Source organism: Trematomus bernacchii, unplaced genomic scaffold, assembly GCF_902827165.1.
Source record: "Trematomus bernacchii unplaced genomic scaffold, fTreBer1.1, whole genome shotgun sequence".
Classification (NCBI taxonomy): Eukaryota; Metazoa; Chordata; class Actinopteri; order Perciformes; family Nototheniidae; genus Trematomus; species Trematomus bernacchii.
Genome location: NW_022987593.1, coordinates 9490135 through 9507086, shown reverse-complemented (window position 1 = coordinate 9507086; position 16952 = coordinate 9490135). Strand labels below are relative to the sequence as shown.

Below are 16952 nucleotides of genomic sequence, written 5' to 3'. Positions count from 1 at the left end.
GGGGGGCAGATTCAATATATATTTGAAGACAGATACTTTATGAACACTGCAGGCCGACATGAGACATCTTCTGAATGAAGTTGTATCATTTATCGTTATTACGTTCAAGCCATCATCTATATACCTTTTACTTAATACTGGGTAACTGCTGCTAAAACAAAGCCAGGTGTACAGCATATAGTTATGACGTATGACATTTGAAGAGATGTGTCAAACTTATTGTCCAGCAAAACTGCTTTTAGCAAATTGTGCAAAACATGTCTTTGTGTGTTTTTTGAATGTTAACATGTGTTTGCCGCCATCACAAAGAAGGCAAACACTTTGAATTGTTGTCATTGCATTTAATCTTGAAATAAATAAAAAAACATCACAACAAGATAATCCTATTTTAAACATTTATTTGATATCATATATCATACTAAACATATGAATAAACACAGCCAGGACAGGACAAGCTTAAACAACATGGATATAAATACAATGAACACAGGTTACAATAACAAACATGTCAGCCGATATATGAAACGAGCTGTTGGAGTTGTTCACAATTCTTCACGACCACCGGCAAAGACAGCAAAGTCTGTGTGGAGAAATTAAAACCCCTCTTTACTTCCAATACACAAACATAGAAACAGTATTTATTCATGTACAGAAAAAGACACAAGCATTATGAAAAGCATCTCTCACCTCTCTGACTTTATTGATCATTTTGTTCAACATCTGGAGCTCATTTTCACTTTTCTGCTGGTTGGCCTGATGGATGAGTTGCTGCAAGCGACATTACAACATCGTACATAATGACATATAGATTTTATATTTTTCCCAGATAATAAATAACGCCACTTTTATGCAGTGATATTAGTCAATACCACAGTAACAAGACGATACTTACATGTCTTTTTGCTCTCTCAAGGAGCTTAACTCTGCCCTGCTCCAATTTCTGAAGACTCAACTTCAGTGTCTCCACCTTCAGATAAAAAAAGGACCCATGTTAGAGAACCTGAAGTGTTTGCTCAACTATAGCTTAAAATTAAGGCTAATAAACTATTATGTTTCTGGCATTTCACAAAGCATAAGTGACAGGATCATACCTCTTTCAACAATTTGATTTTTTCTTCCATTAGTTGTGCCGGGTTAGCCGATTGGCTACCAGCTTTTCTCAACTCCAGCCGCAGGTATTGAGCCTCCACCTGTGACTGCTTCAGAGAATGACGGAGCTCAACCACCTCCTTCCGCAGTTCCTGTGAACAATGAACAAATAAAAATAAACCGTTAAATGTAATAAAGTGTATTCCGAGTTGGTTTTTAGCTAGTATTGTTTCCAGCTTTTGAGTGTGTGTCAGAATGTGGTTTTGGAGACACTTTGGTAACTGTAGCATGGAGTACGTACTCTTTCTGTTATTAAGAAATAATAAAAAAGTGTTTGTATTTCCATTTTAAGACAGATTTTGTCACTGCAATAGCATTGCAAGTGTGCAATGGCAGTCATGAAACTTTACAGATATGGGGTTGAATTAAAATGATAAAATCAAGGTCCAAGGAAAGGGTGCCATTGTCCTTCCTGGCTGGTGGGATCCCTTTCACCCCCTTTTTGATTTTAACTACGAATCTGCCCACATAAAAATGATGACATCCATCGCACCAGCTGAAGCTAATACCAGCATTTCTTTCACGGGTAGTCAATATACATATATACAGTATGGATGATGTGCCTTACATTGCTCTCAGTCTTGTGTTTATTTAGAATTTCCCGGGTGTCTTGAACTTCTGACATCAACTTTGTCACAGTCTTCTCATCCTGTGAAAAGAGAAACATTTTTAGGAAAATGACAGGGCAGCGCTCTTTTGTATCCCCCGTTCGTTTTCAAAGTTAAAGTCCAGTAGTACTTACCAGAGCTTTCTGCTGCAGCGCCTGATTTCCTCTCTCAAACAGGCTGTTCAGACGGCTGAGCTGGAGCTTCAGCGCAGACGCCTCGGCTTCATGTCTGTTGCTTGCAGCCTGCTGCTCCACCTGCAGGCCAGAGCTGGAACAATGCATCAGATAATGTTGAAGAAGAATTACATGCATGTACCCAATTGGTTTTTACCAAAATGAATTATAAAAACGGCACCAATATGTTCAATATGAAAGACAACTTGGCAACTCCACCAATTCATTTCTAAAGGAAAGTAAATCCAGAAACCTTCATATTTATTAACACAGTTATTATAACCTCTTCTCTGTGTGGGGTTGACCATATCAATGCCAAACCTCTGACAAAGTTACAAAATCTTAATGAAGTGCAGACCTTTAATAAATCAATCGGTTGTTCCCGATTTGTCTTTCACATTTGGTTAGTTGAGAAATTGATTGCAATCAGTCAAATAGTTGCAGCAGAACACACTCTCTACATGACACAGATCTACTTATGGAACAATGTGTTCATTAATCAAACAATCAAAACTACTGAAAAGTGATTTTCTATGGATTGATAATGATGCAAATCACGCATCAAACAAAAATCCTAAACATTTGTTAAATAAAGATCAGGAAACTTGTGTTTGGCATTTTTCCCTTAATAACAGAGCAGTTAATTGAGGAATCTGAAACATGTGTACGATGCACTGAACAAGTGTTAGTTGCAGGCCTAAATGTATTGGTCATTATCTTTAAATGATGTCTATAAGTGATGTAAGCCTCATATGAAAAGGCCATCTTGATCTCCCACCACATAGACACGGTACAGCACTCACATGGTGTGGTGCAGCTCCTCCAGCTGAGCGTCTTTGCGCTGTTGCAGCAGCTTCGTGTTGCTGATCAGCTCTGTGACGGTGCTGCCCAGATCAACCAGCAGCTCCACCACGCTGCTCTGAACCTCCTCGGGGTCAAACTCTGCTGCGTTACTTTTCTTTCTAGGCGTGATGCGGGTGAAGGCGCTCGTCTCACTAAACAAAGTTTCACACGGTGGGTCGGCCATGTCTGACGGGACGGGAGAGAAAGTGAACTACGAGTTAGATTTCCAATTGCCTCGAGTAATAAGATGCCTGTTATGTGCCAGGCAGGCTGTACTTGTGTGATTCTCCTTCCCTCCTGTTTTTCTCTTCTCCCTGTCTTCTGCACAGCTAATCAGCAGTTGATGAGGACCTGCCTGTGCACCAGAGTCTGATGGCTGATTGGATCCTCTCACCCTCAGCTGGCCTATCAGCAGCCAGGGCCGACCATAAAGGAGGCACCCAGGAAGTCTTCTCGCTCTCTCACTCTGGGTTGATTGCTGATGGAGGAGCATGCAATTGACTGCCTTGTAGAGAAAACATTTCTCTTTATTTTGTATAATCTTTGTTGAAAGTGTGTGTGTGTTGAGAGGTGGAGTAGTTAGGTAAGTCTGGGGTACCCTGTACACTTCTCATCACGTAGATAACTAATGTTAAGACACACTAGGTTAGCGGATTGTTGCCACCCCTGTATTCTGTTTTTGTCCAATTCTGAGTAGTTTAGGTAGTGAGGGTTTTTGTTTGAGTTTTGGTTTCAAAGGATAGCCGTAGAGATAGGCCTGGTTTTGTTATGCTTGTTTCTTTTGTTTGGCACAATCCTTCGACTCCTCCTCCTCCTCACACACAGAGTATTTCTGTAAGGTTCTGTTCAGTTTAAAAGGTTTACAAGAATAAACCTTTTGTCAAACCTTTACGCTGACTCTCATTTTATTGGTTGTTGTGTGTTATTGTCTCCAGGTCCCCTAGACCTTAGTGGGGACGTAACATTTCTCAAGCATGAAGCGAATCGATATATAGAAAATATTAACAATTACTTTACGATTTGTTCTCATGTTTTGGTAGTCTTTGATTTCTGGGATTCATCAATGTTTTCTTTGTAAGCTTTCTCTTGTGGACCAGAAGCATCTTGTTTTAACAGGCATGAGTGTCTCTGGGTGTCAGTCTGTTCGGGGACACTTGTTTGCAACTTTTTTGTTTTAAATACACTTGCATTGAACTACATTTATTTAAATTGGTGCTCATGCCAGATAGACGCACAGTGACTTCTTTTAACCCAGGTTGGCTAGAGCATCATAATGCGTGGTTGGATAATGCACCTTGACACGCTCAGATTGACCACCAGCATTGGTTAAACCAGCTTTACTGTTTCAGTTGGAAAGTTGCTATTTGTGTTCAGGTTTCTTTTTTAAAACACAAGCTTCTTTAATGAGAAAATATAATATTTTTCATTCTTAAAAAGAACCAAACCTTTCTTGTGGAGTCATGAACTAAATTATAATTGACAATTATCACTCAAAGACACAGTAAGCTACAGTACCTGATCCAGGAAGTGTCTCTGTTGTGAGTGCAATCATGACGCTGTCGACAAACGAGCTGGAGGGGTGACGGCGCTCCACTTGTTGAGACTTTTTATCCTTCTGTGGTTTCTGAAAAACAATACAAGTATACATCAAAATATTGTTTTTCCCCACAGTGATGAAATCGGTTTAATTGCAGCTGATTTTAGCATTTTCCCTTATCATGAAATTTGACTTGACACATGAGTAACATAACTTGAACACAATTAGTGGTGCAATCTCGAGTCCACTAGAAATATAGTTATAGCCTGACGTGTATCTATTTAGTTAAAGGTCACCTATCATGCTATTTTTAGGCAATAGCATAGGTCTCAGATATATAATAAAAATATATTAAAAACATGTCTATGAAGTGTTTTGCTCAAAATACCAAACAGATCACCCATTCTAGCCATGCCTCATATCCCTCTATTTCACTTCCTGTTTCAAAAGTGCTGATTTTGGGTATAAAGCTTTGAAAAAAAAAAAAGGAGGGGGCTGAGCTACTGTCTAAACTAAATACTACCGTGATGAAACGCCATATCATGGATTATCAAGGATTATTTCTGAAACAGTATGGAGCTCAAAGGCTTTCTCTCTTGCCGGTAATACCACAAGGTGAGTTCCTTTTTATTTCCTGCTTCTTCACACACACGCTCTCCAGTACAGGTTAGCTCTAAGTGCTAATGTAAACACCGACCATATTACGTCCAAAACAGTCGGGCATTGTTTCTGATAGCAACTTTCTGATAGTGCCGTGGGTCCACATTTCCAATATTACGTCATATCGGACGCAAATCTGGATCAGCTCCGTTGTACCCCCGTTTTTAGAGATTTGGGTACGGAGGAAAAGAGAGAGGGTTTTATTTTCTGACGCTGCGTGAGTTCCCTGACACACCGGGGACACACATTTATGTATAAAAGACATCAAAAAGTGCATTCCGCATGATAGGTCCCCTTTAATATTAGAATGGATTCACATGGAAGTATGGAAAATGCAGAAAATCTGCTTCAGGTTGTGTTTAGCCTTTCTTACCTGGTCATTGAGAGCCGTATGTAGTTCATTGGTCAGTCCCCTCAGTGTGTGATGCAGCAAAGTGATTTCAGTGACCGCGTCTGCCAGTTTCTGTCTAAGCTCCAGCTGCGTGGCACCGGCTCTGGACTTTGTGGTTTCCAGCTCCTCGTGCAAGCTCCTCTTCTCAAACCTGCATCACACATACAGATAAATTATCATGCAGTATACAAAGAAAATGTTATACAACTTTAAAAGAGTTTGGAGAAAGATTTTCTGAATGTTAAACATTTCTGTATGCTCATAGTTGGACTGAAGACTTGTTTACCCACACTGGGAATATTTTGTATCTTAATCAAATGTACTATCAAGCCATTATTTCCCTTGCTTAATTTTGCTTCTACCTTCATTTACAAAGAATTAATTATAATGTCAGTTCTTATGAAGAAGCTAATGATAAGATACAACTCAATACACTGTATAAAGTATAATACATGCATATCATATTTGTTAAAGAACTAGTAAAAAGGAACAATAATCAAAGTTATTTTATATTTGCTAGTACTTTAGGTTTAGTGTCTAGGCCCTGTTCTAAAGATGATTTATTGGAGTATCTAATTTCACGTGTCTCCATTATGTTTTATCACTGTAGCTGCATTTTGAAACTGTTTGAATTCAATAGGATTAAGATAATGACATGGGTGTTTTTAACTTAAACTTACTGAAGTTGACTAAGCTCTCCATTCAGGTCCTCACACTTTATGTTCCTCTGCCGCAGAGCCTGCAGGTTGGCACTCAGCAACCGTTCACTTTCATCCATCTGCTCCCTCGTCAACTCATTCTCCATCTGTAAGAACTGAAACACACACAGACAACAGGAAATGATCAAACTGAAATTGCATACCATGATGACGCACTTTACTGTGCAGACTGGGTGAATAAAATGACTGTACCAAATGTAATTATTTAATTTGTAAAGCTTTTATTGAGAATTTCCGAGTAAGCTGTCTGTCTTCATATTTTATGATCCGTGATTTATAGTGCCGCTAAATGTCTGCACTCCCGCTAAGTTAATACAGGTGTGTGTGCCTCCCTTTGTGTGTAGCAATCAGGAGAGCAAACACATTTTGGACACAAAGAAAATGACGGTAATTAAATCTAAACGGCTAAAAGATAACTAACTGTGAACGTAATGTCTTTAGCTTTGAAGCTTCAAACTAAATGACTTCTTTGCCCTAATAATAGACTTATTTATATTTAGTTGAGCTACAGACTTCTCAGAGAATTAAATACAAGTAATGCAAGTGTAAGTATTTAAATCTGAAAAACGAACCTCGTTCATCTCCCGCACACCACTGAGCTGTGTGCAAACATCCTGGAGCTGCTGGATCTGCACGCTCTGGGACTGAGAGAGGACCTGCAGCTGGCTGAGCTGCTCCTCACTCTGAGTCAGAGCCTGAGATAACTCACACACTCGCTGCTCCGACTGACCCAGAGACGCCTCCAACCTGAACACAAGACACAACACAGGCAGTGAGCATTAGTTAGAAGTAGGGGTTTCACCAACTAATCGACTAGTCGACTACCTCTACCACTAGTCGGCGCTGTAGGCCCTAGTCATCTAGTCGTGAACAAAATGGAGGCAAACGTGGGAGATGAGGATGCCGACATTGGCGCTGAGGTGCTGCAAAATGCTCCAGCAAAACACGTCCGACATTCAGGGGTCCTCATCTTATGCGCAAATGCCAGTTACTGTTTTTAATTTAATCAGCCATGTAACAGCATGTAACACAAATTAAAATGCTGCTTTGTTACAGTGTTTAACGTAACTGTATGCATTGCAATACAAAATACAGTTTTACACCTCTCTTTGTGTGTCTTTATTATGACGTAACAACTAGTCGACTAGTAAATATTGGTAGTTGTGAAACCCCTAGTTAGAAGAATTTTTTTTTAAGATGTGGCAGGGAAATTCATTTTGCCCTCAGAGAGCCAAGTTACTTCACTCTTCTTTCTCAATTCAAACAGGCTAGAAAAATGTATTTGCCTATTTATATGCTGCATATGTATATAGGCAAGTTGTCCGTAGCAGAAAGTTCCCTTATTATGAAAAGAGAGTATATGAAAACTGAAAAAAATGTGGACACTTTAACATATCAAGTTAAAAGAGGCATCCAAAAAGTCAGTGAGAAGATTTTGTCTGAGGTTTGAAAAGAGATAAACTGAACAATCCTATAATTGTTTTCATAAAATGTTATCCAGCTATTAACCTATTTCAACCTGAAAGTTATTTTGTCATCCCCGAGTAGAAAAATAATTGTCACCACTTACCCGTTTGCTCTGTCCTTGGCTTGCTGGATGTCTCTCCATGACTGCTGCAACCTGAAACAACAACATCATATTTTAGCACCGTGCTGTAGCGATTCTTGCTCTTTCACATTCACCCTTGATGACATTTTCAGATTTTGTTTAATATTATATTCTTAAGCACACACAAAAGGAATCTTACTTTGTACTCTGTGAAGCAAGGGCCTGCTCCAGGAAGGTGTAGGAGGCCAATGTGGAGGAAACTGTGGCCGACAGCTCCGTCACCTGCCTCTCCAGCAGACCCCTCTCATCCTCTCTTTCTGTTAGCTTCTGACGCAACACACCCATTTCTGAAATTGAAGAGAAAGAAATGTCAAAGGCTGGTAAGGAAGAAGCTAAATTGACTTTTTGAACAAGTGTAAATGACCATAGCTTGTCTTTACCTGAGGTCAGAATCGTCACCTGCAGATTTAAATCACCAATCTGTTCTCTGGCCGTTTGTAGAATCATGTTTGCTTTGTTTAATTCGTCTTCAATCTGTTGAGAACAATTTCATGAAAAATAAAAAAATAATGACCTCCTTGATTCACAGAAATCATAAGACATAGTGCTTTTAAGACAAGTAGAAAAGAGTTGAAGGAAAGTAAGAGTCCTGTTGTTCATTATTATGACGTCTTACCTGCTCTCGCTCTTCAACCGCTTGCTCTCTGGCAGAGAAGTGTTCGTCCCTCTCTATCAAAGCAGCAGCTGCCTTCTCATTCAGCATCAGAAGCATCGGAACAGATTTCTGCAGAAGGCCTCTGACTGTAGAGAGCTGTGAAAAATATGACCACGGAAAAGCATCAGTATTATGAGCATTAATGCAGTTTCTAAACTGTAAGCACATTTCAGGAATCAAACTCCAATTGAAACAAACACAGCTGAGTAAGTAAGCTGCATTTTCATTGAAGATATTGTGACTTTTGGTAAAAGCAACATTCTGTGTGATGGTATTGTCACATCAACAGTTCCTATTTGAGTCTTTTTTTAAAAGATATACAAGGTATATGCAGGAATCCTGAAGTCAAATGTAATACCTTTTAAGACCTTTTTTAAGACCCTTTCCATACATTTTAAGACCTCATCGCCACTTGGAGTTCTAACCGGTTACATTGGCGACACTTTACCTCACATTTACTATACACAGTATTGATTGTCCTTCCTCCTTATCTTCCAACCATTTGGACGCGAACTTGCATTTCCCCATAACGATGTTGTTTAACAACCGGCGTAAACGGAGCTTCGCGCGCTATCAAGCAGTGAGCGTGCGATGTCCTGTTCAGATGACGTCAAATCCAACGGGATGCCATAAATAAACTACACAGAATCACACTACACACCTACGCAATGATTACATTCAGGCAAACTGTAGAATACAACCTCTTTGGACAATTTATATACTTATTGAAAACAAGCTACAAAATGTAATACCTTGGAAAATACCGTTTAATACTTTTTAATAGCCTTAATTTTCGCTAAATTGATTTATCAACTTTTAATACTTTTTAAGACCCCGCGGACACCCTGTTGTAAGTAAGCTGCATTTTCATTGACTTTTTTTACAGCAAGATATTGTGATTTTTGGTAAAAGCAACATTCTGTGTGATGGTATTGTTACATCAACAGTTCCCATTTGAGTCTCCTTTTAAAAGATATATTAAACATACTTCTTGCATCAAACTGGAATGTTCCTCCATGGTTGTGGACAAAACATCAGACGCAGAATTGAGCATTTCATTGTAGGCCTTGTTTAATGCAACCTGCAATAGTAGAGAGAAAAAGAATAAAGAGAAATAAAATGACATTCTGATGGATGTTCTGATGAAAAGATTGTAATAAAGCTTTTTGTTTCTGCCCGCTCTGTGTACCTGTTCTGGATAAGTCTGGGCTAGGGCAGCTGACAGTTCTTGCTGAGACCCCACAACCCTCTCCAGCTCGGAGATTTCTGAGGAACAGTGAGTCCTCAGCTGCTCCATCACACTGAAGGCCTGGAAACAAACAACCAGAGACACGGTTAATGCTCCTGGAATACAGAGTGCTACGAAATAAATATCCCTGCCAATAAGTCAATCAATCAATCAATGTTTATTTATATAGCCCAATATCACAAATGTTACATTTGTCTCAGTGGACTTCACAGTTTGTACAGAATATCAGTATGACAATACGACACCCTCTGTCCTTAGACCCTCACATCGTACAAGGAAACACTTCCAGAGAAACCCCACAGTTTAAAGGGGAACATGGGAGAAACCTCAGGGAGAGCAACAGAGGAGGGATCCCTCTCCCAGGACGGACAGACGTGCAATAGATGCCGTGTGTAATATAAAGATGTTGAAAATGTGCTTTGGAAGTTTAAGAGATGGTAAAACTACTTCTGATTCATAATGTGTAAAGCTTAAAGAGGCCTGTAATTAGTTTTTATTATATTCAGTTTCATGTTTCAGTTTTCTACGGACTTAATATCAGAACAGAAATGACTTCTTATCTTGTCTTTTCAAAACAAAAGCCTAATGTAGCCCTGGTTTATTGTGGACTTTATCAATACACAAATAAAATAAAATCCTCATGCTTCAGAAGAGCAACATGAATAAGTATTAGAATACCCATCATGGTATTCAGAAACGTGACTCTTACACTCTTTACGTCACAAACAAAGATGGTGGATGAGAATAGACCTATAAAACATACAAAACGATAAGCAATGCGCCAGAATCAAGGTGAGACTATCCGCATCTTTTAAAACTTTACGCACATCCGTTTCACCGAAATAAGTAAACGCCTCTCAATGAAAAACTTAATGGAGTTGTTCAGTGCCGTTTCTGTAGTTTAAGAGGAAAAACACGGCATGTCTCTGGCTCAAACAGCTGAGAAGTTATGATGCTTTGAACACAACGTGATATTATGATATATACGTGGGTCTCAGAGGGTTAAGTCACATAAATAATACAGATGTTTGTCACTTACCGCCTCCTTGGCTGTGAAGGCCTCCTCCATCTGTGCCCTCATGTCATCTCTTTGGTGAAGAGCATCTTTGACCTTCTGCATCATTTTTGTCTGCGTCGTCTTTGTTTTCTCAAAGAGAGACCTCATCTGACCGTACTAAACAGCACAAGAAAGATTCACGTCAACGAAGGCATACTCAATTGATTTTACAGAGAATGAGGGAAGAGGCGTTTACATACATGTGAAACAAGGCTCTGGTGGTCATCTCTGACAACGTCTCCCATCTTCTTCATGTTAGAGAGAGCGGCATCTGTGTCACTACTCAAAGAAGTCTGTTGGGACAAATGCACACATCAATGTTATTAAAGGTCACCTATCATGCTATTTTTAGGCAATAGCATAGGTCTCAGATATATACAAATATATATATAAAACATGTCTATGAAGTGTTTTGCTCAAAATACCAAACAGATCACCCATTCTAGCCATGCCTCATATCCCTCCATTTCACTTCCTGTTTCAAAAGTGCTGATTTGGGGTATAAAGCTTTACAAAAAAAAAGGAGGGGGCTGAGCTCACGCGGGAGATTCTACCGGCAGATTCTGCCGTGATGAAACGCCATATCATGGATTATCAAGGATTATTTCTGAAACAGTATGGAGCTCAAAGGCTTTCTCTCTTGCCGGTTTATACCACAAGGTGAGTTCCTTTTTATTTCCTGCTTCTTTACACACATGCTCTCCAGTACAGGTTAGCTCTGAGTGTTAGCGATGCTAATGTAAACATGCACCGACCATATTACGTCCAAAACAGTCGGGCATTGTTTCCGATAGCAACGTTTCTGATAGGGCCGTGGGTGTAAAGCCAGCCTACATTTCCGATTTTACGTCATATCGGACGCAAATCTGGATCAGCTCCATTGTAGCCCCGTTTTTAGAGATGTGGGTACGGAGGAAAAGAGAGAGGGTTTTATTTTCTGACGCTGCGTGAGTTCCCTGACACACCGGGGACACACATTTATGTATAAAAGACATCAAAAAGTGCATTTTGCATGATAGGACCCCTTTAAAGAGCAACATCAGGTGTGTCAATGCATTATTTAACCATGTAATCATGTAAGAGCATTTCATCTATAAAGATATTACAATTGTGCTAGACAGTGATTGTTTTTGTCTCACCATGGTGACCCGCATGTCCTGCATACACTGGGTGAGGTCCTGTAGAGAACTCCTGTCCAACTCCAACTCACCAATCCTGTTCAGAGCCTCCAAATATAGGTCTCTTAACATTGTTGTCTGTATGGAACATAAAACAAAAAGTAAGTCATAACCAAGATTGAGGATGAATTAAAAGAAACTTCAGATGTCGTCATAGTCAAATATTTCATGCTACAAAAAGTACAACTTCGAAATGCTATAAACATCTCACATTTGGCCCCTTAGACATCTGAACGTGTTCCTTACCTGGCTCAGTTCAGTGTGGTCCGTCTGCACTTGTTTCTCCCTGAGGTCTGAAGGTGGAGGGCCTGCAGAAGAACATCCATTTGCTCTGGCTGCATCCAACTGCTGCACAAGAGCCTCCACCATGATCATGCTTGACCTTAACCTCTGCTCCAGCTCTTGTCGTGAGAGACCCTCAAGGCTGCCTGGGGGGAGGCTGAGAGCATATCAACAGGGGGAGAGTGAGAGGCAGACACAGAAAACACATAACAATGAATTATCCGTGTTATGATCAATAATCATTGGCAACTTATCCAGATCCCGTTAAGACTTACTTCCACAGGATAGGGTCAGTCAGAGTGCAGGAATCAGCCACAGTGAAGATCCTCTTCCTCTCAAATTGGCCAGATGTATTGACGCTGTGGTCTAACCATTTAACAGGAGTGGTGCCCACACAGACACCGTGGGATTCTGCAGGAGTAGCTTTTGCCGATGGGACTGTGACAGCATCAGCAGGAGTAGAGAAAGCAGAGACAGCAGCAGGACACATCTTCTTTGATGCTAAGAAAAGGAACTCTGCCATCTGCCGAAGCTGCTGCTGAAGGGGACCGTCTGGAATCAGGGGGAATTCCACAGCTGGCTTCTCTACTTCAGACTGAGGCACAGCAGAAGGCTTTGCATCCATTTCCTTAACTGGCTCAGGGACTGGTTTTGGCTGGGGCTTGCAACCAAGCACTGTAGAGTTAAACAGAGGACACGGCATGGGGCTCTCCATTTGTTCTGTCCAAAACAAAGCAGGGTCGACGTTAAATGGAGCAACCAAGCTCTTTTCACCCTCAAGAGCTGGATCCTCAGCAAACAATTGGTCCAAAGCAGGAACCTTGAAGGCCTTAAATACAGCGAGAGAGGCTCTCTTTACAACAGGACTGAGCAACCCAAACTGAAAAGGCAATGTTCCTGACTCAAACTCTGACCGCACTCTGAATATTTCAGGTATGTTTTTTAGCTGAGGTTTTTCTGGTTCAGTTCCAGATGAACCAAGAGCACTGTCTTTTTCTTCACTGCATCCATTGAGTTTACTGCTGATTTGCACATGAGAGACGTGTTCCACATGCTCTTCTACGGGTGTAGGTCTCTCTGCAGAAGCCTCAGGATGGCTGCAATCAGAAGACTGATTTTTATGCAGCATTGAAGGCAACGCACTGTCCTCAGAATGCATTGAGTCCTTTTTAGATGTTTCTTTCAACTCTAGAGATGCGTTAGTCAGGGAAGATGAACTGATAGCTAGTAAGTCAGCATTGACCACAACTTCATCATTTTCCACATGGCTGTATGGTAGTTCATCTTGAAGCTGATCCTGTGTCATGGCAGGAGGTTCACTGATGTCATCCAGGGGCTGGCCAATCACAGCCTGGTCGTCAGTAAGGGGGGAAGGTTTCTGAGACAATTCGGTGATGTCTGATATTTCTCCGTCACTTCTGGCATTGATGAAAGAGCTGAGACTAATAGCCTCTTGACTCCCAGTCTGACCATCAGGTACCACCAAACTAACCTGTTTTACTTCATCAACATCATCAAGGCTGAAAGGTAACGGTCCCCTGAATGAGTTATTTTCAATATCATAGTATGGGTGATCTAAATGATCACTACTGTTTTTGGCATCTTCTTCATAAGTTACCATGTTTGGATTCATGCCATAATTGTATGACTCACTGCCGGTAGCCGTTTGGTTAACTGGAAGAGGAATAGTCTCATCTGCAAGTTTGGTGCCATCACAAATTTCAACCATACCTCCAGTGCAGTTAAATGATTTGAAGGTCACATCATTCTGTCCATCAGCAGGCTGTTCAGGACCGTTTGTTATTTCAAAGAAAGTGGTGCTGACAGGAATGCAGTTTTCTCTGCTAAAGTAGAAATGATCGGCATGATCTACTGGACACAGCTCGCCACACTTAGAGAGATCTGGTGAATTCACACCGTCATCTTGCAAAGGTTCACCAGGCTGGTCATTTGGCAGAGGAATGGTCGCATCTTGTAGTCTGGTGACATCAGCCACTTCCACCTCACCGCCATCACAGACAAAGGATTTCCAAGTGACACCATTCTTCCCACAGCAGTCACCCTGAAAAGCTCGGACATCTTGTGTAGCACATCCATCATCCAAGTCTCCAGAGGTTAGATTAGTGTTGGAAATTTCACAGGGACATGATGCTTCATTGTCAACCAAGGAAGCATCTATAACCTCAGGATTGTAATAGGCGTGTTCGATGTGGTCACTGCATGACTGAACCGCTATACTGTCAGAGAGGATGGTATCTTCCGTTTCATGAATGGTTGTCATAGCCTGATCCTTGGGCAGAACAATACTATCTTCTGCACACACAAAGGAGCTTGCAAGCTCAACCTCACCACCAGGACAGATGAAAGATTTAAATGTAACATCTCCAAGTCCACAAGCTGACTCAGTAGTTGATAAATCAGTAGTGGGAGCATTGATATGAATCCCTTTTGTGGATGGAGAAGATTGCAAGTGGGGCTCTGGATCACAGAGAGGGCCATCACCCTGTTGATCAGAATGGATGGAAAGTAAGAAAAAAGTCACAGAGCAAAAAAATAGGAGGATTTACAAATATAAGTATAACCCCACCTTAGTCAGTTTCACAACATCAGTCAGCGGTTTTGATTTGAGTCTGGAGGATGGAGTTGACAGATGCAGATTTTCATTCTGCAGACTTCTCAGAGGGGTACGCTCTCCACATCTGCTTGAAGACTAAAATGTATGTCATAGGCACAGTAGATACAGTGTAGAATCAGAATCGGTTGTATTACCAAGTAGGTTTACACATACGAGAAATTTGCTTTGGTATATGTGGTGCATTCAAAAACACAGAAAGAAGTATATGTAGCAAAACCAAATAAAATAAAAAAGACTGTATAAAATAAGACAATTATAACAAATTAACAATATTTACATAAGACTATATACTGTATCTAAAGTGGAGAGCTGTGCCGATTTGAATGAGGTAGTGTGGAGAAGAAGTGTGCAACATGTGCAGGATTTACAAATGTTATGATGTGATTTTACTGATGTGCATTAATGTAATGCGTAATGTTTTTCTGGGGTGGATAAAAGTTATGGCAATGAAAATCTTAATTCCCAGGCTCCTCCAACAATGCAACATTATATACCGTATAGCAGGGGTTTTCAAAGTGTGGGAAGGTGAGCCTCCCCTCAGAGAATATAAGAACAGCCGCGCCCCCCCTCCCAATTATTATTGCTATTATTATTATTATTATTGTTGTTGCTATAATGCAGGGGTATTATTATCCAGTGGAATGCCCTTACCTACTGGCCTAGTTAAATCAAAGTGGTTACTTATTTTTGTCTGGGCAGTGTAGTTTTACACACCATCTTATTTGACTTTCTCAGGGCAGAGCCCCACAAAGAAAAAAATATATGTACACACGTAAAGTCATCATCTTAACAGTTTTTAATGCTCGAGTCATCCGTGAGCAGAGCATCAAGTTGGCATGCCTATTACAGCTGAATGCGGCGATTACCATCTTGTTCAGCAAAACGCCTCACAAACGTATTAACATCCAAAGCTTTAGTGCGTTTTGATTCAATGCTGAGCACAGCCAAACTTGACAGTCTCTTCTCTGTCATTGTAGACCGCAAATACCTTATTCCTTCCGTGTACTTGGGTCCGAATGCTTCTCGTTTTCTGCCGCCCGTTCAAATGAAATCGCCGCCAATCACATTTCCTCGCTCGCGCCAGGGTTACAAGGCTCGCGTCTTGTGCTGCATTCACTTGCACTCGGACATCAGGGATTTTCTCTGATAAATGTCCGATGAGCCACAACTTTTATTTCAAAACAAAGCTGCCAACTGGGGTGGCCAGACGCTGTCTCCTCTCTCACTTTAGGTAACTTCACTAAAAATCGATCCATGTTGCCGCTCGCATAAAGTTAGCTGAAGTTAACGAGCTAGATTTCATTGTTTCTCTTTATTTTTTTCTCACGCTGCGCCTCCCCTGAAGCTCTCTGGCGCCCCCCAGGGGAGGCGCGCCTCACACTTTGAAAACCGCTGCCGTATAGAATACATCAAACACAATAACAAAATAAAAGGTCAACGGAAGCCAAACTGAGTATTGTATTAGTTATAGCTTGTTCAGACATATTTGAATAACAAACACTGCTGATCAAGAAAACAAAAGTCTTACCGAGCCTTCCCCACTGGAACTCTTCCTGGATGACATTGCACCGGAAGACTTATTTACAACTGCAAATGAAGACAAATGATTGTATATCAAACTTGCTTTAAAACAATTGTTTAAACAGTTTGGTGTTGACAAAGTCAGTTTCTAACGTTAACAATAGCTAAGAAGCTAACGTTACTGACAATACGTGTCGAGCACAGACAGTTGGCCAGAAGTATCTTTATGTTTACGAGTACAATTATACGCAATTACAACACCTTGCCAACATAATATTAACTTAACTTGAATGTATGAAGTAACGCTAAATTATCTCACAATGTGTTGCTAAGAATAATTTAAACAAGGGCGTAACGCTAGCTAACGTAAGCAACGTCAACTCAAGTTAGTTAGCACACACCTCAAAGCGTCAACTAACGACAATTTTTAAACCAACCAAACTATGCACTATGACATGTAAAATCAAGTTTAACCACATTACCTTTCAACTTTCACCAACAAAACGTTGCAAAAGCTACGGTAAATAAACATTTAGCGTCGATCAGCCATCAACCGCGTTTTGTTCAAAACACAAATGTCAGCGCTGCTATTGGTCCATTCTTCTTCTTCAGTGGTTTTCTGACACACTGCGCAGGCGTAACGCGTACTATAGCCCACTACCGCCCCCAGCTGGGAGTTCATGTCA

The 16952-nt window shown here is 40.7% G+C and overlaps 1 protein-coding gene across 1 annotated transcript; it reads right to left on the bottom strand.

Annotated features, from left to right (window-relative positions):
• Positions 1 to 326: 326 nt before the first annotated feature.
• Positions 327 to 16842, bottom strand: spag5 (sperm associated antigen 5). The gene is made up of 25 exons (XM_034130477.1): positions 16749 to 16842; positions 16274 to 16332; positions 14698 to 14820; positions 12386 to 14613; positions 12075 to 12267; positions 11790 to 11906; positions 10851 to 10943; positions 10633 to 10767; positions 9534 to 9653; positions 9333 to 9425; positions 8306 to 8440; positions 8070 to 8163; positions 7829 to 7976; positions 7651 to 7701; positions 6653 to 6827; positions 6042 to 6175; positions 5344 to 5512; positions 4289 to 4397; positions 2734 to 2959; positions 1892 to 2024; positions 1718 to 1798; positions 1092 to 1241; positions 893 to 967; positions 688 to 768; positions 327 to 580 (listed from the first exon to the last, which is right to left on the bottom strand). The coding sequence occupies exons 2-25, from the start codon at positions 16307 to 16309 to the stop codon at positions 509 to 511; spliced, it is 4971 nt and encodes a 1656-aa protein (XP_033986368.1). The 5' UTR covers positions 16310 to 16332; positions 16749 to 16842; the 3' UTR covers positions 327 to 508.
• Between the last annotated feature and the right edge of the window lie 110 nt (positions 16843 to 16952).

Excerpts from the sequence above, each read along its gene's own strand:
- spag5 (XM_034130477.1), bottom strand. The coding sequence starts at position 16,309 with ATGTCATCCAGGAAGAGTTCCAGTGGGGAAGGCTCG. Across the intron at positions 6,828-7,650 it reads GCCAAGGACAGAGCAAACGG|GTTGGAGGCGTCTCTGGGTC; the intron begins GTAAGTGGTGAC and ends TCTTGTGTTCAG. Across the intron at positions 968-1,091 it reads AAATCAAATTGTTGAAAGAG|GTGGAGACACTGAAGTTGAG; the intron begins GTATGATCCTGT and ends TTTTATCTGAAG.